General features: G+C 44.6%; 1 protein-coding gene across 10 annotated transcripts in view; it reads right to left on the bottom strand.

Annotated features, from left to right (window-relative positions):
- The window catches only part of COL26A1 (collagen type XXVI alpha 1 chain), a 168943-nt gene that overhangs the window by 108827 nt on the left and 36097 nt on the right, over nucleotides 1–24019 (bottom strand). For 8 of the 10 annotated variants that reach the window (XM_033518891.1, XM_033518889.1, XM_033518890.1 and 5 more), the window contains 2 exons: nucleotides 22805–22927; nucleotides 12874–12977 (listed from right to left, as the gene is read on the bottom strand). In XM_033518891.1, the coding sequence (XP_033374782.1) occupies nucleotides 12874–12946 (73 nt within the window). In that variant the 5' untranslated portion in view covers nucleotides 12947–12977; nucleotides 22805–22927. The remainder of the gene's footprint in view (nucleotides 1–12873; nucleotides 12978–22804; nucleotides 22928–24019) is intronic. The other 2 variants (XM_033518884.1, XM_033518888.1) reach the window with 1 other exon arrangement.

Genomic DNA, 24019 nt, shown 5'->3' with positions numbered 1-24019 from the left:
GTTCTTGGTAATCGCTTTAGTCTGTTGTTTTCTGTCAAGGAGACAAGGCCTAGCAAATGCTAAAAGCCAACACTGAACCAACTCCCCTTCCTACAAGTGACGAATACCACAGATAATCTTCCATCCTCAGTCAGCTTTATTTGGTATGGTTCATATTAAAAGAGAGAGGGACAGCCAGATAAGCAAGGGCAATAAAAACATCCACCGTGCCTATGGAGATTGATGGCTACAGGCACCCAGATCCTGCTGTATGCCCATTATCCAAATATCCTGTGGGGCTCAGGTGGGATCACAACAAATCCCAGCGTATTCTCACTGCTGAGGCAGAAATCCCAAGGCTATGAAATCTGGAACCCCAGTGTAGTTAACATGCACCAGCCACTCTTACTGGAGGAATGAACCCTGCTGTGATAAGGGCTGCTGGCCAAGTGACTTTAATCACATGAGGAGCTGCAATCACTACCCTGGAGAACACAGCCTGAAGCATCCTATTGCATCAATGAAGTGGAATTTAGTCATTGGAGTGAGGGAGAAGGCTGTGCTATTTGAACACTAAATGATGTTTGTGGGGTTTGGGAGTGATCTGCTTGCACAAGCAGGCTGGATACCCCAGGAGCAGGAGCTGGCAGCAGAGCACTCAGGAAGATGCTTCAGGGCACATCAAAACTGTCTTTATGGCAGCAAACCCAGAGAAGCCCCCATGCTGTCAGATCCAAAGCAACTCCAAGATCTCAAAGAGAAACCTGGATCTACAGGTGCATCAGATGGAACTCAGCCTACAACTCACATCTCAAAAGGCACAGGTATGTCACACACAGGGAAATTGTTTTCTAGAATGGTCCCTGTTGGAAGGCACCTACAACAATGACCTAGCCCAGGTGCCAACAGTTTTTTTTGATAGGAACATTAATGTTGCTGAGAAGAAAATACACATGAAGGTTACACAGTGTGCTCCTTCCTGTTATCTCAATGGGCAGACAAAGAGCAGCCAAAATAAGGTCAAAGACAACAGGCAGAAGCCCTAAATAGTAGTTACTGACAGGGAAGTAAGCAAACTCCTAAGTCAAAAGGTAACATCATAACTATTGCTGACATCTAGAAGGCATGAAAGACTCTCCAAAATCCAGCTTTCTGCAACAGCCTGGAAAGACTCAAAAGACAGAGGATATGACAACCACTGTCCCTTTTTGTCCATGTCCCACAGGTGATCCAATGCAGACCACACAAATACTAACAGTTACAAAAATATGAGTGGGTGGAATCAACGTATTGATATGTTTTGAAATAAAATCACCTTCCCTTTCTACACAGGTTCCACAGAGTTTTGTTATATAAACATCAGCAGTCCAACTCTGTCATCTGTTTTAGTCAGAAAAATCTTGATGATTACTTCTCCAACACTCTCTCAGGAACTGGGAACTAACAGCAAATGGGAGGAAGCCCATCCTACTGCACCAGCAGAGGCTGATTATTGCACCCAAACTGAAGTTAGCTTCTATTCAGCTGGTTAATGCAGACCCAGAGCTAGCTCAGCCCTGCCTGCTCTGACCCACATGGATCAAGCTGCACAGGGATCTGTGCCAGAATGAGGAATTTAATGCACATTTCAAATCAGCTGCACACCTGGACCAGCAAACCTGGCACACTGTTGTAGTGCAGGGTTTGTGCAGAGCTACAGGATGATTCCCAGGGAGCTGCTCAGAGTCACACTGTTCATGGCCATGGGGAGAGCTGGGGAGCAAAGGAAAACCATGACAAATGCTGGCAAAGTCTGCCCTGAGATGGCAAGTGCCCAGGGGCAGTGGTGAAAAGGAGAAGTGTCCACTGCTATTCAGTGCCAAAGCAAAAAGCAGCCCTGAGAACACCATTTCTCAATGGATCCCCTGGGACGAAGCACATTCCTCCCCAAATGGTGCAGCTGACCCACTACATCCTCTGTCCTAACCTGGGTGTACATTAGGGCCTACAGCTGGCTCATAATAAAAGTCTGAAGTAATCAGGGCTGTTCTGGCTTCAGTTCTTGTTAAAGATGTTGAACATCAGCCCAGGTTTGGTCAAAAGGTTACACAGGTTTTCAAATCGTTCCAGCTTGCAGTGACCAAGGGTTGATTTAGGGTTTGCTGTCACAGCATATTCACATTTACAGTTCTACAAGCTGCCATAAAAATCCAGGTGAAGATCAGAGTTTCTGCTGACTTGAGATAAAAATAAGGTGGAAAACAATGTGGATAGGAAAAAGGATACCCATTTACTCTGGGATCATCACAATTTCGAGGAGGAAGGACTGAGAAATAACCAGCTTTTGAGATACTTCAGGAAAACCATCCTTTCTTAATCATAACCACTTCAAATGTGTTTGAGGCACTGAATTTTCTTTTGCTATCCCTTCTGCATCAATCAGCAAAGACCAAAGCTTAACAGCTGAACCTGTAGCAGGACACAGATTCCAGGGTGAAGATTTATATTCCAGTGTGTACAACATTCATATTTGTTCAGGTATAGGAGACCAGTGCTGAGTGTCAGAGGACAGCCACTGCAGGAAAAAAAAAGTGCCCACTAGGCATTAATGGAGCCACGTAAATGCTCATTCACATTCCCATGAAGGGTGTGAGGGATCTGGTTACATTGGTCTGTAAGGAGCTTGCAGTTTTATGATTGGTATCCCAGCTACCACTGGTAGACGTTCTACTTCCCTAAAACAAGGGCAGGGCAAGAATGACCCCTTTGTACAAACACATCTCACTGTAGATGAAGGATTTCATTGCAAGGAGAATGGACTGTTTTCCTGGGTAGCTAATAAAGAGCTGCCACCTTGCTGTGAGTGCTAATATTAAGACAAAAGCAAGAATCTTCAAGTTTAGGTTAAACATAAACCCATACCCATCCTCAGCATCCCACCCAGACAGACCAGATGCAATAGAAATAACTGCTTATTTATGTTCCCACAAGGACCAGCGAGTGCACAGCACAAGGACAGTGTTGAAGGCATCTCTGGCAGATCACACTGCAAGATGTGTTTAGCAGATCACACAACTGGAGAATGCTTGAAAAGACGCTGTTTGCTTAATCACTTGAGGCTAAGTTAGAAAAGATCAAACAAGCCAAGTTTAGGAGTAGCTTGTTCCTCTCCTTGAATGTGCTGTAACTTTTTACAGTGCAGAGCCCTGCAGCAACACAGCAGAGCCATCCCTACACAAGTACTCTGAGCCATATGGGTTTAACAAGTCTCCACACCAGTAAAGAGAAAACCAGAACCTTTGTTACTTAGCACAGGCCTCTGCCATTGAGGCTAAGACACTGGCTGACAACAGCAACAGGTTTGTATCTCAATCCAAATTGGCCACTGAAGAACTAATTAACCAAGATACTTCACAGTTTCTGTCGGTGTCTCAGGGGTACCGCAGCACTTTCGGCAGCTCATGCTGCAGGAAACTCTCTTTCCATGAGAGCAAGACCTGACACCTTCAACAGAAAGCTCTAGTGCTTCATCTGGAGAGACACATTTGACAGTCACTGGCAGCAGGACATAGTCTAATTAAAGCCCATCTGCCATGGGTGTCCCTCAAGGTTTTTAGAATGAAGGACCACCTAGCAATGAAAACAGGCCCTGCACTTCCCACAGTGGATACACGCCAAAACTTCTTTAGCATTACTGCTACGAAAGTCATTATGTACACACAAATGAAACAGCAAACTGAATTCTGACTTGGTCTGGCTTCTTCTCTTTTAGGCTTGACTGTATTTCATTTACAGGAAAAGAAAAAAATTCAGGAGTTTTTTAATCTCTTCACCTCCACAACTCGGTAAAGGCTAGGACATCTTCTAGCCCCAGATTTCTTTAATGATTCTATCTTTATTAGAATTGCTGCCCAAATTAATTTCAGCCACTGTCTGGAGCAATCCTGCACCCCTCTCTGTTACTTTAATGCCCTTCTCTTGGATCTGCCTGCAGTGGAGGCATCAGCCATACCAGGCACTGATCATGGCTAAAGGAGCAGCAATAAAAGTCCCAAAATAATAACGCATTATTAGCCTTTTTTGTCCTCGTTTGATGGGATTCGCAACCAGAAAACCGCAAATGCTACAAGAATTCTCCTGTCAAGAAGGAACACATGTGAGATGTGGTTGCATCTGTAGCATGACCCTGCTGTTGCCTCTCTTTTATGCTGCACCCATTGCTGTGCATCTTGAAACATCTGTGCCTTCCCAGTGACTGATTACCCAGAGACACGCAACAGAGCTCGGTATCTGTGCGAGGCCGGGGACTGAACCCTGAGTTTATTACAGAAGAGAGCTGGAGGGAGCTGCTTGCCAGAGATCCAAACTCTAGCCAACAAGTCCCTCCAGGCTCACTTGGAAAGGTCTTGTAACCTCACTGCCGTATGCCTGCTGGGCTCAAAATGAAATGCAAACTTGCATGTTACTTGTGGATTTGGATGCACTATCCAAGGAGAGACAAATCAGGAGCCCGAGCAAGAGGCATATGTTATGAGTCCAGAATAAAGTTTATCAGTCCTTAATGAACTTCATGATAGGGGATTTTCACAGAGCCATTCCTCAGTGCCTTTCTTGCTTTGGTGGTTGAGGGACCTGGTACAACTTGGTTAAAAGTTGATGTTTCACTCACACATTTTGATGAAGTCTTTTATTAAATGTTGTTTGAAATCTGATGGCACATAAAGCAAAGCTCATTTCTCCAGTAAGTTTTTCCCAGCTTTCATTTACTTAGGAATGGTAAAGTTCCTAAAGAACCATCCAACAAGATTTCTTGACACTGCAGTGACAATCAGGATATCTTGCAGTGCTGCACTCATAGGAAACATTTAATCAGTTCCTAGACTTTCTGTAATTATGTGCATGTCATCATTAGAAGTAATCTATACCTGCTTCTTGTCCATAGTTTCTGAAAACTATGAGTTAGCCTAAATGACCACCAGTCATGGTACATTTAGAACAGCTTGTTTGTGCTGATGCTGTTTTCAAATAAAACACACACCTACCGACTCCTCCAAAGATAAGCAGCCTAATTATTTAACTGTACAACATAGTCACACACCACCTACCATGAAATGCACAATCCTTTCGGAGCCAAACACTTCCCTTCACAGATGCAACACATCCCTTTACAGTATTTAAGTCCTGGGGCTCAGATGTGCAGCACAATTAGGACTGGCTTTCACATGAGTTTAGCAGTTAAAAGGCTGAACTTCCAAAAAATGCTGAAACTTGACCTCTCTGAGAACCACCAACAAAAACACATGCAGGTAGCACAAACCATGAAAGTTTTACTTGTTGTGTGTCAGGCAGTGCTATGGATTATGTAGTTACACCTGGACAGAGGATCTGTAGCATCAAACTCCAACATGGCATTTCTTCTCCTGACTTTAGAGCAACACTTCATTCTGACATCTGCCACAATTCCCACCCCTGGGATCCCACTACCTTCAGCTTCTCTTATTTAAATCTGTGCATTTTATTATTCCTGCCTCTGTAGCTGTCCTTGATTGAATCTCACTTCATGGATTCTTGCCCAACTCTACAATTCAATTAAGATTTAACAGCATTTTAATTCTTGTCTACCACATATTCCCAGTACTGCTCAGCCTCCAACACACACAGATATGACTAGGGAGGGCTCTCCATCCCTTACAATAACTTGGAAATGGAATAACAAGCCATGCTGGGCTCCATTTGCCACCTCTGCCAAACAGGCACAGTCTGAGCCCTGTTCAGCCCATTCAGCACTGTTTGACAGCAACATTAAATCCACAGATTTCATAACTAAGCCCTTGAAAAGCCATGGGGAGGGAGCTGTAATTTCGTAAGTGCTCAAAAATTAAACACAAACCAGCTGGTTAAATGGGTAATAGCCTTGCAAAGTGAGTGAAAGAGATTCCTCATTGCCACCCCTTCCAGCTATGGGCATTTCATATCAAAGGCCTAAGCCTCATTTCCTATTCCTGATTAAAAAAAACCAAAAAACAAACAAAAAAACAAGTCAGTGCAGCAGCAAGGAAACAGCATCATCGGGTGGGTTTAATTCTTCCTCCATTATTATCTCTAAATCACTTGAAAAGTCACTTCAAACTGATCAGTGGACACCAATTAGAAACTATTCCTCTCATTTAGCTCTTCCCTATGCAAATGGGAGTGTACACTCCAAAAAGTACTAACTTCTGGTATAAACACAGTTCCACCCTTTCCCCACCACCTCCAAGGGAATGTCTGTGGAAAAGAGGGATAGGGTGGGGTTTTTTGAGAGGATGTTTTTCCTGACTTTGGTACTAATTACATTTGCAGGATTCACAGCACAGCATGTCACACGTCCCTTTTTCCAGAGGACACTACACTGTCAGCAACTCCCAAAGGCTCTGAGAGCCTCCCATGGGGGGAAAAAACCAACTCCCTTCCAACAGCCTCAAGCAAATAAAATGTCATCATTGTGAAGATGAATGGGAAACAAATGATAATTTGGGGAAAAACAGGAGCTCTGAAGGAACAGCTACACAAGAAAGTGGCATGTTAAAAGCTCAGAACTGAAGGAGGCAAAAAGGATTATGAAAGAAAACATCAAAAGGTTGGATGGGCTCTTCAGAACCCACACCACCCTAGGTCTATTCTAAGGGAACTCTATTCAGGAGCTCCCTTGGGTGCAAAACTTTCAACATCTAACTAATCAACCACCAGAGATGTCTCTGAGCTTATACAAGTCTAAAATATTCACAGAATGGTTTGGGTACGAAGGGACCTTAAAGCTCGTCTCATTCCACCCCTGCCATGGGCAGGGACACCCACCACCAGCCCAGGCTGCTCCAAGCCCTGCCCAGCCCTACCCAAGGGAAGATTGTGCTCACTCCTGATTAGAAATAAAGCAAATTCATAGGAAAACCATTCACCATAAACAGGTGGGTCTTTCATTTGTGAATTAAGACATGCACAGAAGAAAGCATCCAATGTGTTTGGGAAATCCAATAGCTATGAAAATACAAAAGATTCTCTACATACCACAGTAATTTGATGGGAGCTAAAAAATTTGGGACAGTGTAATGGTACAGAATACAGCTTTCCCACTTCTGTTAAGATAACATCTGCAGATATTTAGCACTTCAGATATTTTGACATTAGGTGCTCAATAAAATTTTCCCTGTTCAGATTAGAAATGCCCAAAAAAATGAAACTACTCAGATGCTGGAATGCAGTGTCAAAATATTTGGAAATCTAACAGAGACTTCTTATTTTTTTTTTTTCCTTTACTATGTATTGAAAAGGAAGATGAACATTTAGGAATTGTTCAAGTAGTCACAGAGTGCTGTTGCCAGAAAGTGCTCTCAGCTGGCTGTGGATACTTCCAACACTGACCACACGCTCCAGGAACTCCTCAGAAAATCTGATCAATTTGGACAGGGGTGACACACATTATGCCTGAAGGAGTGGTCAGCATAGTGATGGGAGCAGACAGCAAGTGGGTGGCACATCATAGGGTAGTTTGGGCAACTTCTTATATTGAAGAGGCCACCAGAAGCACAAGCAGAAGGTGGAACATGCTATGGAAGAAAATACTGGGGTAGGTATTGTCCAGCACCTGCCACCTACATCACAAACATCAGTACTCAGGAAGCCACTTCCATGTATCAGCAATTCCATCACAGGTGATTCACATGTTTTGATATTTTTTCATAAAATATTTTTGAAGGTAGATTTACAGACAGTTACTACATTTTGCTGCCTACTTACTAACTGGAAAACTTAGTAAATTCACATTGCACTAAATAGTCCATAACATATATTCACATAATTCACTTACTATATCTAACAAACAAATTTTGGCATGGGAAGAAATTTTCAGAAAAATTTGCTGTGTGGAATCAAACGTTGTACTTGGTTTCAATGGTGTCAAATGAGAGCTAAGCCACATTTTCCTAAAGGAATTACTAAATTAGTCTCTAATAGAGAACTACAGCCCTGTTAGAGCCAAGCTCGAAGGGAAGGAACCTCAGTCTGCCATGTTTGCAGCACAGAACTGCCCAGCCAGTCAGAGGGCACTGAAAAAACCACCTTGGGGAGAATTTCACTGTTCTCAGGGAAGCTTTTGTTTTATGGCAGGAGTTGGATTCAGCTGCAAACATCACTGAACCAGGATTCAGCAGGAACAGGCACTGCAATAGCTCTGACTCCCACTGTTTTCTCTTCCAATTTCTCAGTTTTTAAGAGGAGATGAAGAAGCTCAGTGGCAACAAAAAGCTCTGCTGAGGAAGGAACTGAGGGACTTGAGAAAAGGAGAACACACCAGGCTCAACTCCTGGAGAGAACTCCTGTGATACTACAGGAAATGTTACTTCATAATCTCTGTGTTGCATTTTCACATCATGGACAGTTCTGTGTTTTAATAGTTCATGGGGAAAGCTTGTAGAAATGAGGTCTTTGAATTCCACTTTGACCATAAATTCCACTTTGAATGACCACTTTGAATTCCCTTCCCTTCAGAGCACTTCAATGGGCTTTCAGACTTTCAGGTCTCTTGTTTTGATGTCCTTTCTCACAGTCTCATCAAATACTGTCTTGTAATTACATTTGCTTATTTAAGACTTTCCTGGCAGTGTTGTTCTACATCTCTGCCCCTGGGACCAAGAAATTTTGTAAACCAGCAGTAAAAATGAAAAGGGTTTTTGCACTCTACCATACCAAGAGGAAAGACCTCATTTTCTTATGCTGCTTTGAAGACTGTAAACACATGGGAATCTAAGAGGTTTGAAAAATACCAGGATGACAAGAAGGATGCAAACAATAGTTATTAGAAGTAGATCATAATATTCCAAGAACTGAAATGAGGAGGGGGAGACATAAAAAAAAGGAAATTCACCAATTAAGCCATTACTTGAACAAGGCTGCTAAAATTTCCTATCTTACTTGCATTCTTAGCAAAGGAAAAAATAATAAGCTTGGAATCACAATAGTATCACTTTAGAGGTGCTGAGGTTACTCTGGGAGCTGTTTCTTGCCCAAACAGCTAAGCTGTCTACCATCAATCTGCTTCTGGGGTAAATAGGATACTGGCTACTGTCCCAAACTCAAGCAGTACAAACAAACAAGGAAGAGAGTTTTAAAAGGAAGTACAAACAAACTTAAAAGGAAGTACAAACAAACAAGGAAGGGAATTTTACTTTATATTTGTAAAGTAAAATAAGACCTTGCCTGGCTGGAGAGCTCCAGGGCAGCACTGAGCCCCTGAACTTGCTGGGGACACTTTTCCTTTCCCAAGAGGTTGCACTTGCCTTTGAACTTTCAGCCATACAGAAAAAAAAAAAAGGCTGAGTTGAAATGTCAGCATCATCTTGGATTCAAATCAATCAGCTTGATGCATGATTGCAACGGCTAAACCACTTCACCCCTGCACTGCCCTCATCCATATGTTCTTTATATCAGCAGTCAGCAGACTGGGTGGCTCAGTGCATTCATTTCCTGTCCTAGGCTTGGGCTCCACTTTAAGCAAAACAAAAGCCCCCTGAAACTGGAAAATAAAAGTTAGTATCTAGTGACAGTTATATTCACCAGACTGGTTTGCATCAAATCTTTTTCTCCATCCAAGGAAGTTGCAAGAAACCCTTTGGGAAGGCCTGGTACAACTGTGATTTTTGACTATCCACTCAATGAGCAGGTCAAAACCAGTAAAGGAACTGGAGATCTTTCAAATACTGATGTGCCTTGGACTGAGTAGAAGGCAAGGAAAGGAAGGGGAGAAAGCCCCAGGCAATGTCAGCTTGAAAAAGGAAACAGTTTGGAACCAGGTTCATTTACCACAGTAAATTAATGGCCCACTGAGATCAGAATCTCCATCCACCCCTCCAGACAATGCTGCTCTTTATCAGCTTCAATGCAGGAGTTAGATTCCCAGGATAATTTAAATCTAAAAATGCAGCTTTCAGTGTTGATGTAGGTACCTGTCAGCTGGTGACAATTAAGTGGTTACTGCTCAAGCTAAACTTAACAGCTGAGGATGGAGACACCAGTGATTGAATTGCATTTAACAGCTTGCTCTAGCAGAGGGGAGCTTTCCCACTGAAGGTGTTACAGCAAGGCAGTGTCATCAGGAATCTGTCAGCCTTTGGGGCTAGACATCCACACTGAACTGCTGCTTTTGCTAAAGAAAAGCCGACCTGCCATTTGGGAGATCACAAGTTATGATATCAGAAATAGCTGCAGCCTCTAAATAGCTTCAAATTCTTTGATTTCTTTCCTTGGCTCACCCTCTCTCTGTCCTGTCTTCTCTCTTTAAAAGGGCAAGGAAGGCTTGATGTAAGGACAGCTAGTAAAAATAATCTATCCTTCAGATATGCTACAGTGGTTTCCCCCAAAGACACTGCTCCAGAACAGCACAAAAAAGGACCAAGTATTAACTCTGCTCACTGGGGGTTAAAGAAGGAATCAATAGATTTTATAGACAGATTTATATCATCAGGATGCAAAGACCACCATCAGCCATGCCCATGCACACACAACTCCCAGAACTCTTCTGTGTGCTTAATCAATCCATTATCTGCTGGCTTAATCCATCCTGCTGAGGGAAACACAACCATGTTCCAAGAGCCATTGGAAAGGAAGTGTTTCCCTCTGGAACCAGGAGATGTTGCAGTGGGAGCTCAAAGCCACTGCAGCTGCCATTCCTTTGGCAACAGTGGCTGCCAGAGAATGGGAGGATTTGCAACACAGCAAGAAAACAAGTTAAAATAGTGCAGGTCCAGGCTGCCTCCAGTCATACCTACCTCACATCAACTTCTAAAGCACCAGCTGCACACAAGTGAAATGAAATACTGAAGAGAAGTCTAACTACCAAAGAAAGATGAAAACATTTTGAGGTTCTGCCCTGCTCATTCACTGTGGCTTCATCACTGCACTGTTTTTGTTTTGCTTCACTTTAGTTTTCTGTTTCCTTTTGTCTGCTGTTTCCAGGAAGAACTCACACAGATAAGCATCCCACCCTCACAGAGGAACCAAATTTGCAGTAGGGGAGAGCACAGAAAGGAAAGAGTACAAAAGACCTGATATCAGGTTGCCAAAATCCCTAAAACAGCCTCTTTTTAGCCTTTTTTACTTTCATTTCCAAGTGACACTAACATTAGGAATCAACATAATGAGTAAGTAAACATTTCCATTTTAAAATTGACAACTTCAAGGGCCATTTAGAACACTAGCACCAGTATTTACACTAAAAGCTAAGTGGCAGAACCCTGCTGCCCCAGAAAGGGGTCTTTTTTTATTTCCCTCTCATTCAAGGATATGGGACTGTCAGTAGCACCAGATGTTTTAAGGAGAGGGGAAAAAAAGGTAAAAGGAATCTCACACATGAAAGTAAGGGCTTACTACTGGCTTTCTTCTCACACTCCATTGACCATATCCAAGCCCAAAAGAACAGTTCCACCTTGAAAAGTAACTGTATAAAATTGTCACCTCGTTCCACAGACCTGCTCCTGCGAGATCACTGCCGGCTTTCTCAAACAAGCTTATGTTGGTCTTTTATTTCCACTGAACTCTGCTGAGACAGATCTGGCACTGCAGGAGGGAGCTGGAAACTCTCCTTTGCACCAGCAGCACCAGGAAGCTGTAATAACTCACACCTGCCCAAACCTGCAGGCTTGAACAGGCTGCACACAGGGCACACCTGAGGGGCTCCTCAGGCCACCAGGTGCATCCTCACCCAGCTACACTGGAAGTGACAGCTCTGCCACCATCCTCAGCTCCCCTTTCCCTGCAGGGACAGCTAAATACTCAAGCTGCACACAGCAGCTTCTCTCTCAGGCTCCCTTCTTTTAGCCTTATGTTAAAATGTAAAGCTGTCTCCTGCAGACTGCAACTTTGGGTAGCTTTGCCACTTTGTCAGGCTTCTGTGGAGCTTCTGTTTGCTCAGCAGCCTGGAACCAGCTGCTGTCTGCAGCCATCACTCTTTGGGACTGTAACAAGACAAGTTCCTAGTCAGAGATTTATTTGCCTGAATTGTGTGATTGGTGTTAAGATATCATAACACAAAGTAAACGAGTACAAACAGCAGACTCAGAGATGTTGGACACCCCACAATGACCCTTCAGCAGCCAGAGACAGGCTGTGTTGACCTGATGCAAATGAACAGAAAACTCCAGGCTTAGTTTCTCCTATTCATAATCTCTCAAGTCAGGTTCAGCAGATACCTTAATGCCTAAACCTGAAACTTGTTGGAGAAGCAGGACTTGTTTCAAACCTCCAGAAGTAGAAAATGTTAGGAAGGAAAATGTAAAACATGCCCTATTGTGATAAAAAAAGGAAAATACTTTTCCCTCCTGCTCTGGAAAGAGCTCTGTGTTTTCCTCTGTGCAGAGAGAGCTGTGTTTTCACATGCACTGTGCAATATGAATGTTGCACCAGTAAGTCAAGGAGCAGATAGAAAGGGGAACCAAAGGTATTGATTGAAAGTTCTCTGGGAGCACACATTATTTATGTCCAGACCTTACAGGCATAAAACATTCAGAAGCAGCCATCCAGGAGCCAGCTTTTAATGGACACAACAACTGATGGTGATAACAGGGGCAGGGAGAAGATAACACATGAAAAGGAGAAAGCACATTTTCTGAATACAACAGGGGTGCTAAGCATGAGCACATCTCTAAACAGGTCATCCCTGATTCCCTTTTCTTTATTTCTTTCCCCCTCCCTGTTCAGGCCTGTTTGCAGACCACCTTTCAGAGCTCGTGTGTGACATTCAGCTAACAGTAGGGAGTGATGGGAACAGGTGATTTGTTCCTGTGTTTAAGAGATGTAGAGCATATTAAGAAACAAACCCCAGCCCAAGGCAGCCAGTCCATCCTTGCTGCTCCATAAGGACAGAAGGATTACTGGATAACTCACCCTCCTCACAGTTGCTCCCCGTGAAGCCAGGACAGCACCTCCACTCCAGCGTGGTCACAGTTCTGTAGGACATTTTGTATGTGGGCCTGATGAGAGTCCTGTAACTAACACAAACAAGGAGTCAGCAGAATACAGTGACCCAGCTACATAAAAAGGAGTCACACAAAATATCAGCAAGGATTTATTATAGCATGGATCTGATTCAACAGCTTTTATTTTCCTCCTTAAGCCCTCATGCTCCACTGGCTCTTCCCCACACCTCTCCTCCCACAGGTACCCCCAGCAGCTTTGTGGAGATCTCACCACTACAAAGTTCTGCAAGTAGGAGATGACTTGTTTCCCACCCTCTCCCTTCATGTGGACTTCTGGGACATTGAACAGAGGCTGGCAATAGCCTTTCCTCACTCAGCAGTAATAGTTTCTCATCTTCCAGGTGCCTTCCCTTTCCCCACCACTCAGACCTGGGATGTACCATCAACATGACAGCTACATCAGTGACCTTCATGGAGCCTTCTTCCCAGCTATCTGCCCTGTGCCTCAATTCGCCCCCACCTGAAATAAGGTCACACTCTTCTGCAGAAGCACAGCCAAGGTTCTGCAGGACAGGTTTGTGAGCTCTGTGAGCAGCACAGCATCCCCAGGGTCCCAATTACAGCATGAGCACTGCCATGCCCCTCTGGGAACTGCCCTGCAGACACAGCAGGGCTGTGCAAGGCACCAGTGATTCTGAAGTCAACACAAAACAGACAGTTGCATAAGTGACAACTTTTCCTTTAAAACAGCAGCTCGTCAAAGCTGGCAACTCAGAGTTTTCCCAGTATACAGCCAAACAAGTCACTGCTGCTATTCATGAAGCTAAAAGCAAACACAGAAGTTGTACTCTACAAGCTCCCCTCGAAATTCCTACCCTTATTTAACAGCCAAAAGAATTTGGCACACAGGGAAAGTCTGAAGCTTTGGGATTACAGTATTGCAGGCTGCAGCTTATGCTTGTCTGTCCAAGCCAGGCAGACACAAGCCCTGAGCACCCTGTCCCTGGGGAAAAGGCTCCTCCTGCTGAGAGCCAGCAGGAGACAGAGCATTGCCCCGGGCTCAGCTGGGCACAGGAGAAAAACAGAGCTGGAGATTGCATGAATATCATCCAGAACTGCTCCAAGAGGAGGCAGGTGTCCACCAGGACAGCAATGCAGTGACTGGTAGCTACTCCAAAGAGCAGTAACAAAGGCTTGCCAGGAGAGGCTGCCCATGTGTGTCTTGGAAAGGAGCAGCTCAGTCGTGGTTAGCAGAGTCTTTGGGAAGCTAATTTCTCAGGAAGCTGCTGATGATTTGTGCCAGCTGCCAAACACAGAAAATAAGTTCTCCTATAGCCACTAGAGAGTGGAGGCTGCACAAGCTTCTTCCTGAGCAGGGGCTGCCTGCTCTGGCAACAGCCTCACCCAGAGATGGGAGAGCAGCACTGTCTCCTGAGAACATGATGTCCTCACCCTTGGAGCTCCCAAAAAGGACACCAGTCACTGCTAATACCCACAGCTGTGACCCAGGCACTTGTCTGGTATGGGCTGGACAGAGCCAGCTCATCCCACCTATTTCTTTGCTCTTCTGCATGCAGTGGTGTTCAGGAGTCCACAGTCATGTGTGAGTTTGAGGACTTGGGCTCACTGATGTAGGTAAACCTTTAACGCTTTTTCACAAAGAGACCTAAGGCACAAAGACTTTAAATGTCTTGCTGAGGGTCTCTCAGAATAGCTCTGGAATTGAACCCAGGTCTCCTAACTCCCAGTCCTGGCGTTGGACTCCAGACACGTTTCCACACGTTAGCCCCAAACCATCAGTCAGAAGTTCATGACTTTGTCACTAACACCACAGCTGGATCTGACCTTCAGATGAAAGTCTCCAGTCTTGTTACCAGTGTCCAGAGCCAGCGTGTCTCCAACCACACCGTGATTTTAAAACTATGTTTCTGCCAACACCAAGATGTTAAAACTCTTTCAAACTTCATTATGAAGTGTGGAGAGTGCCTTGAGCCAGACTGGAATTTTGGCAGCAGTTCTGTGTCGGGGAAGTAGCTCTAGTTTAATCCTCAAATGAGGGAGGACTTCTCAGGGCATGACAAGAGTGGAGCTCAGCTGTCACAGTCTACCACCCACCCTGAATTCCCTGGAAGAGTCCTGAGATGTGCAGCTCTGTTCAGCATTGTGCACTCAGGCATCTGAAGTGGGCCCAGTTTGCAAATCCAGTTTGTTCTGAAGTTGCTCTGTTCTTCATAACATCACTTGTCCTCGATTTTGTGACATGGCACCAAGGTCTGCTGTGACCTACGGCATCACATTGTGCAGATTTCTGACTGCTATTCCAGGAGGAGAGCAAAGAAAGCACCTTTAGCAAAGCATCACCACCATCTGACAGTTGTAGCGTTGCAACTGAAGGAGTTGAAAAAAAATATATAAAAAGGAGAGGGAAGGAAGATACTGATAAAGATCAGAAGCCCTTGAATGAAAATGTGTGGAAAATACAAGAGGCAGAAAAAAGGATTGGTAGAAAAATAGGGAAGCTTGTCCCTTGGATGTCTCTCAAGCCACAAACACTGGCACAGAAATCTGCCAAAGCAGAGGGAAGAGGTTTGGAGGAGCCACAACCTTACACTGCTCTGCTCTTCAGGTAGCCAAAGGATGTGCTCAGCACATACAGCTGCCTTCCAAGCACTTCATGAAGAAGCAAACTACCAGGATCTGCCACTCCACTGCAAGACTCAGGAGTCATTTCCAGGGATTTTGCTGAGGCTTCACAAAAATATCCCAGGGAGTAGGGAAACTCCTAGGGAAGAGCCCAGAAAGTTCAACCAGCAGCCACTGCTGTTCCTAGAGCAGAGCCAATACACAGGAGCTGCTTGATCCCTGTAGGATGAGCTACGTGAGCTTGTCCATATATAATTATCATTTGGGAAATAGCATCTTTTGCTTGTGGCAGTAAGTGGCTGCCAAGGACGTGGTAATTCGGGGAAGGAGCATGACCTGATTGATGAATTGATTTGGGGTACAAAGCTGTAAGTACTGGAGAGGTCAGGACACACCAAGGGATGGCAGCCACAAGTCTCACTCCTCAGGACATGTCCCCCTTGCTTTCAAGGAAGTGTCACTGAACACAACAGGCAGACATGACACAAGAAAGGGGAAGAGCGTCACATTCCTGGATCAAAGCCTAAAAAATCAGGTCAAAAGAGACAGGCGTGATCTCTGCCATGACCCAAGCAGGACAGCCTGTCACACACAGGAAATACCTTCACCCTTTCTGGATTTCCCCTGCCCTTTGACACTCACAAACAAAGCTGTTTGTGCACAAAGACCACATGAGAAGGAAGGCGTGAAACTCGTTTCCACATCACAAGAGAAGGTTTTGTTACTCTGATTCATTTAGCCATTGCAGTTTATGCCCAAGGAGACCTCCATGACCCTCAGAGGCCTCTATTCATTTTTATTCAAGCCCCAGGTTGAAAGTTTCACCATCACTTACTGATGGGTTTCAGGATCACAAGATGAATGAACTTGCCTTTTTGACTGGCAAAGAATCCCGAAACCAAGGAATCCAAGCTCTGTTTTGCCTACTTTTCTTATGGCAGTGAAGTCAGGTATCAACCCAGTGGGTCCAACCCAGACACATAACTGCTATATTGTCTTCCAGGGATCCTCATCCCCATTACAACAAATGCACCAAAAGGCATTCAGAACAAAACTTGTAGTTCCTCTGACTCTTGGTACCAATGCCCTGATTTACAGACATGCCAAAACCCTGCAACTCCCCACAGAAAATCAGAGTGTTCTGAAATCAGATTTCAAATCCATCAGGTTAAGTAACAATATCTCAAAGCACTTGGAAAGAAGGGAGTTCAAGAGCTCAGAGAAGCTATCAAATATACATTTGGTTCCCAACAGCACCACACCCACAGAGACCATCAAAACCATCCTCTCAAAGCCTACCAGACACTGATTACACCAGGCAGCTCCTCTGTGTGACACAGACAAGACAACTTCACCTCAAAAGCACCTTTGCCATCACATTTACACTCACGGGCACAGCAGAGACCATCACTGTGAATCAGACCTGTGCTCTTTTTTCCTGCATCCCCAGCTCTTCCAGTTTCCCTACCACAAATCCAGTAGTTCCCCAGGATAAAACCTAACCAGAGAAGTTTCAAATATGCTCCTGCAGGCACCAGATTAAAAAAACAAACAACCAACCTGCAGCTACAGGAGTGTTGGAGCTCATTGTGTCTTCTGTCTGTGCCAACAGGGAGGAGGAACGTTCTGTTTAGCTCTGAATATGTTTGGTTCAAACAACTTAGCAAAAGACTAAAGCCAGGAAACAAACTTACCTACCTGCCATGCCCTGCTGTCCACAGCAATACCTGACAGTCTCTGAGTCTCAAGAAAAAAAGCCAAGGACACAGAGACAGATGTTTCTATGCCACCACAGAGCAATCATCAGTTCCTATTAACAATCAGATGTCAGATGCACTGCAGCAGGGAGAAGGAGTGCTCAGAGAATGTCTGGGCAAGATCAAAAGGCCTCAATCAGCAGCCTAAGCACAACCCCTGAGACAGGTGACCCTCCACCTGTGCCCAGCCAGCACCACACAGCCATTGTTCAAAGCTGAGAATGCCCCTTTGTGCTACAGCTCTAATCCTGCACAGCCAGAGCCTCTGTCTGTCCTGTTCTAGGAGCACTTCATCCTGCATTTCTATCCCATGTGTGCTTTGGAGAGCAGATGCCTTTTTCCAAGCACATTTCTCTCCAAGATGTAGAGTCGTAAGGGAATTAAATACATAAAAGAGTTTATGTGTAACAGGACTTCAAATAGCAATCCTAATACACTGGAATAAGCTCTGGGATTTATTATTCAATTGACTGGAAAGCAAGAAAGAGAGAAGGATTTCCCTGTGGCATTACTAGTTCTGAAACTGAGGGGAAACATCATCTACAGGCCAATCTCCTGGGTGACAGATCCCCAACTTCTCCTACTGACCCTGTAGCAACAGAGTTTTCAAAAGCACAGAAGACCAAATTGGATGAGCCTGCAGAATTCCTTCTTTGTTATTCCACAAACTAGCTTGTAAAATCCCTCCGGGAGCAGTAATGTGTTCAATTTAAATCAAGAACAAAAAAAAAAAAGAAAACCCAGCATTCAAAAACACCAAACAATGATCCATGCAAGATGTGTAGCCTGCTTACATTAAATGCACAGAGCATTTGTGATAAGCCAAACCAGCTACAATACTGAAATAAAAAAGCAGGCAGTGACAGGCAGCTGGAAAGGGCATCACAGCCCAGATTTGCTGTGTTGCAAGAACACTCTTCCTTCCATCTCTCCCAGCTCTGAGTGAAGTTTAAAGCCAACAGATTAATAACTTAATGTTTGGAGTTCCAGTGACTCTTATCAAAGTAAGAGACCAGGTGAACCCATCCCTGTACAAGCCAACTGTGAGTTTCCTGGAAAAGTGTCTAAAGGCAGAAAATGCTGTAGAGACAGGAGACTCAAAAGCTAAAGTGAGACAGCTCTGTGGCCACAGGGTACAGCAAAGCATAGCAGTATAAAAACCAGGATAAAAACTCACAGAGCCATGCTGGGAACATTCATTTTCAAGGATGGGACAAGTAGGAGAGGAGCTGGAATATCCCACTACAAATGAAGAGCATTTCCAGAGATGGGGATTTTCAGAGCAACAACAGTTTGAAGCAGAAAGTGTTTGTCTTCTGACTAAATGTAGGTCTCAAATCCTTGCCTGGCTTTCAAGACCACCCTTCTCAGTGAGCCTTGAGGAGTGCAGTGTCCCAAACTGGGCAGGACTGGGCATCACCCTGCAGCTGCTGCAGCAAAAGGCTTGCTGAGAAGGGTTACAATTTAGATGCCTGGTTTTACTGGGAGCTGTAACTCCCAGCTACAACCATCCAGGCAGTAGAGAACCAGAGACTAGGCTGCCATTGAAACCCCCAGGTAGGGACTTTGTCCCTTCCTTCAGACAGACAAATAGCACATGTGCTTGAAGCAGCCCAGAAGCTTCTGCCAGGCTGCAGGAGAGCTGCCTGTGCACCCTGGAGCGTGACCTGGAAAAGGCACAGCCTGTGGCACACAGGAGCCAAAGCCTTTGCTGCACAAATGGAGAGGGTTGAAGAACAGATCTGCTGAGGGAAATCCTCCAGCCAAGACTGCTCCAGAGCAACTCAGCACCCAAGCTAAATAAAGAACCTGGGGTGGAGGGCAAGAACAGAGCAGCTCATCCCAGCCCAGCCAAGATGATGACACTCCTGCTAAAGCAACTCTTCTGCAGCTTCCCAGGAGCAAGTGGATGGACAGCAAGGACATCTCACAGCCAGGGAGAAGGCTGGGATCGCTCAGATCCTCCTCTGACAAAGGCCTGACCCTGAGCTGCAGTTTGTGCAGTAAGGGAAAGAAACCCAACACGAGTGAATGGGAAACAGGAAAGGGATTAAATCCTTGTCTGGCCCCACTGATGTCTGCTCGTAAGTGGAGTCTCTGTAGCAGAGAGCCCCTCTCAGCTGTCACCACGAGTCTGAGAGATGCCTTTTTCCTTGGCTGACATCCCTTTTGCTAGTGAGCAGCCTGATAAAGGGTGCTGGCAGAATGAAAGCTCTCCCAGATATGGCTGACTCCCTGTAAACAAGGAGATGAAAACAGTTTGTTTCAAATCACAGCTGGGAGAAACACTACAAAGCCAAAATGGTGCCAATGGCTTACTGACATTTTACACTGCTTACAGTCATACAGAACACTCTGTGCACTTCAATTCAAGCTCAGGCACCACATATCTCCCTAGAGAAGAATAGGAGAAGGCCAAAAGACACTTGAAATTTACTTTTTTGGCAAAAGAAAAGCATATATATTTATATGACCTATACAACCACAGGGATATAGAGAGCAAGAACATTTTTAGCCACTACCAGACCTGGAACAAGCCTGACCTTGCCTGAAGTTAGACTTCCAGAAATCCCAAAAAGAGAGGCTGGTACAGACAGGGTAAGGAGCAAACAGAAACAAGTAGGGCATCCAAGCTGAGTTTTGTCCTCTGTTCATTTTCTGCAGGGATTTTCAGAGACCTGTCAAAGGAAGTTGTATAGCTTGGTGGCTGATAAACGTTTACAAGCCCCTTCAATGCCAGTTCCTTAACAGAAAAGGCATTACACTGCCTTGTGACTTTGGGAACTGCTTTTCTTATTTCTATCCTTTATACACAAGGAGTTTTCATCTGAAAATAGGAGATGGGATTTTCCTGAATAAGAAGAGAGGTTGGTGTTTCCTAAAAAGACAATACTCATTTTGGTGAGAGAGGAGGAAAAAGTATTTTTTTTTAAAAAGTGGTTTTAGAACTTCAGCTTGACTCCAAAAAAAAGAAAGCTACTTCAAGCCATCCCTATGGGCTGGCAACAAAATAGTGCTAGGCTGCTGTGTGCTCAGAAAACAACACCTCAACCACAGCCTGGCTCGGGGTACAGAACCTTGTCTACAGCAGTCACATGTGACAAGATCCATCATTTTCAGCAGCTGTTTTTCATTCTCTTATCAATGTCAGATTGATTGCTGAAAACAACCACTTGAAAAGATGTCTTTGGCTGAGGATAACTTATCCAACAGCCCATTCAGCCCTCAGGATCTCGGAGGATCCACGTTTGTTGTTATTCTTTCTTTGGGCTCTCCCTTTCAGACAGTGGCAGTAGGGGAAATTATCAAGGACCTGTTTAACCCCTGATGCTAAGAGGATGAGTTCCAGCATTTTGTCAGCAACTTTCTGAGAGGTCCTCAGGAGAGAGAGGTGCAGGGTCTTTCTCTACTTTATGCAAGAATGTCATACAATGTGTGGCTAGAGGACACACATTACAGGTATTTCCCTGGAAGGGTTCCATCCTCTCGTCCTGCATTTCCTCCCAACTCAAAGGGAACAGAGCATTGATGTCCTCCCATCTCTTCTGGAAGGTTTCTCCATGGTGATCATCTTCCAAAAATGCAGCTCCTGTTAGCTGAGCTGCTTTCACCAGCTGAGATCTTGAATATTTAATAACCCCAGCTTCTTTCCATGATATTTTCACACAGAAAGAAAAATTGAGATGTCTGCTGCTGTTCTGCATTGTCTCCAAACAATTGGACTCATCAGGCAAACAAACCAAACTACATTTGAAACTGAAAATGTTCCATGAACAATGTCACAACAGCACACACTATTCCTAAAGTCTCTGGGTTAATGTAAGAATCAATGGCATCAATCAACTGCAGGGGCCCACAAAAAGAATTTTTCCTAATAACATGATCAAGTGTTTGGTTCTTATGAAATTCCAGTTGTGTTAACAACAAAAATAAGTAAGATTTTTGGCAAGTTTAGGAGACAAGGTGAAAGCTCACAAGTTTCTAATGACAATTATGTGCCTAAAAAGCCTGGGAAATTAAAAAGCTTCAACAGAAGTTTGGCCATGACAGTGTGAAATATGAAGTGTTTCAACCACAGCCTTGCATAAAGACCAAAGAGACACCAAAGCAGATATATTACAAGTGAAAAACCCGAGACTGACCACTGGCCAAGAGGAAACTGGAGAACCAACAGTGGGAACAGCCCATTGATGTGAATTCTAGATGAAGTGTCACAAGAACAGGGAGGTGGATCTCAGCTTGCAGTCACCTTCTGGCCAGGTTACCAACTACAGGAGGACCTCAACCAGTGCCCTGGGGGTGAATTGGTAACAACAGCAATAAAATGACTGAGCTCTGTGAGCTAAGTTATGGCTTGTCTACTTAGGAAATTGTTTTAGAAGCTAGGTGCAAATTTAGAGCACAATGGCTTTTTTGCCCAAATTCCCAGATGGGTGGGCAGCACAATCCTGCTCTGAGAATGCTTTTCAGAGAAGGCAAGGCGCAACAAAGACATTTTACTGAAAGGTGGTAGCTGGGGACAGCTATTTAACACTTTTTTTTTCCTTCTTACATGTAGCTTCCAAGACTATAAATGATCAAAAGGCAAAGCAGGCTCAGGGCACATTTTTGACAAGTAGCTGTTTTTAAGCTCTGTTTTTTGTCTGAGGAGAGGACATTTGTGTCTTTAAAGGGTACTGAAATCCAGGAAGTCTAAAGAAATTCCACCTGAAAGTTACAGGGCACATTACCTTTGTCCCTCATTGCCTAAAAGGGATTTGATTACAGCTTTCCAGTGTATGTGATCAATATCACCACTACAGCCCTGAGTATGAGGACTTGATACCAACAGGACACACAGATCCATTAATGCAGCACCCCTGCTCACCTTGTCCAGTCACACTGAACATTTATCTCCTCTCATGCCTGACCAGCAGCAGCCTCCTGTGTGGAGAAGCACAAACTGGCACTACAGCCTGAGCTGACCTGTTTCACATAACTTGTCCTAAAACTGATGTGATTAAATTGAACTGTCTGTTCCCTTCTGTAAATATAAATGATCTTGTCATGTTGTACAGTAGAAGCTGCTTAATAAAAGAAGAACCTTTTATTTTAAGCATCTTGTGTAAGATTATATCACTCAAATTAACAGGCATTAGGTAGATGGAGAATGTATATTAAACAGGTGGGTTCATGTAAACTGTCCTGTATAAAAGATGTAATACTTTATCCCTCGGTGTGCTCGATTTGTGGGAACCTCCACCTTGCACAGAATGAACAATGTCTCCTTTCTAAATTAGACCCTGTGTTTAGAGAGCTCCTAAAATTGGAAACAATGCTACACTTACCTTCACCTGTGATTACCCTGCAGTTATCACCAGCGCCCTTCTTCGGTCACAGCACCCCAAAGCAGGACATCCCACCTGAGCCTCTGATCTCAGCCCTCTCTGCAGCACTCACCAGCCAACCAAAGGGGAAGGGCAGGAAGATTTGGGCAACATGAGACATGAAGATTTTTACCTCACTAAGTTGGCACAAGGTCCTGGCCACCGGCAGCTCTGATAAACTCTCTGGATGACCGTCTCTGACCCGTTCTGCACCTGGCAGGAGACTGTCCTTGTGACTGTGTAGTGACACCAGTGCCTGCAGAGAGAAAGGACACATTAGGGAGCTCCCCTGAGACAACCAGTGAACCAACACACACCAGACTGCAGGAAAAACAGACCAAGAATCTGGGGGTGGGGTGGTTTCTTCTGCCAGCCATAGCCAGGCTAACTTGCAGTCTTCACTTCTCACCCCACCCTCTCCTTCCAATAGCTACAGAAAGATTCCCAGCTCCTGCCAACCTGAACCACAGATCCAGTAATGCCTCTTGCTTGGTTGTCAGAGGCCAGAGTTTTACAGTGCATAATTTAGTTCTGTGACTTATCAGAAACAATAGGACTTGAGAAAAAAAAGAAGTGTTCCAAATCTCCTGATAGTCAGCTCCCATTGTACTGGTCTTAATTCCATCCTGCTTGTCATGGTATCCTTCCCCAGCCTCCCACCATTCTGAATGACAGCAGAGTTGGAAAATTCTGCTTTTTGGTGTGGTGAAGTTCTCTGTCAGCAGGGCTCAAACAAGCTGGGTGCTGAACAAGTCCTGTTGTTGTCCTGCTGGGGTTACTGCCTAAAAACGAGCAAGGGAAAGTGCAGGGGAGGGAGGGACGAGTATCTCACGGTCTGGAGAGAGACAGACCCCTCACTGCAAGGCATATGAGACAGGAGGAACTGCAGTGTCAGCACAGGGAAACAGGACCTAGAGAGCCTTCAGGGACCTTCTCTGAAAACAAAAGTTTTAGGTTCCAGTGACATGCTTGAGGGGTACAAAAAAGGAATTCTTTCATTTCTCCCTTGCAAGCATTGCTCATCTTTGCCAAATACTGGTTCATGTTTTTGTGAGTATTTTGGTGTGGAATGTTTTGTGATGCTTTTGTAGCACATCAGTGTAGTTAACAGGTTTAAGAGTTGCTTTCCTACTGACTGGGGATCAGAACTGGGGTCACTGTGGGACGTGGAGACACCAGCTTGTGCTCCACAACACGCCCAGTGCTTGTGTAAGCATTCCCTGCTGAACCAGAGCCAGAGTCCTGGCTCCTCATCTATCTTAAAGCAAGAACCCTCAATAGAGCTGATCCCTTCAAGCATCACAGTGACTCCCCAACCTTGCTCATCAAAAATCAAAGTGGAAATGCA

Source organism: Parus major, chromosome 19, assembly GCF_001522545.3.
Source record: "Parus major isolate Abel chromosome 19, Parus_major1.1, whole genome shotgun sequence".
NCBI classification, from domain to species: domain Eukaryota; kingdom Metazoa; phylum Chordata; class Aves; order Passeriformes; family Paridae; genus Parus; species Parus major.
The sequence above is the reverse complement of the archived record's forward strand: the minus strand, read 5'-3'. Positions and strand labels throughout refer to the sequence as shown.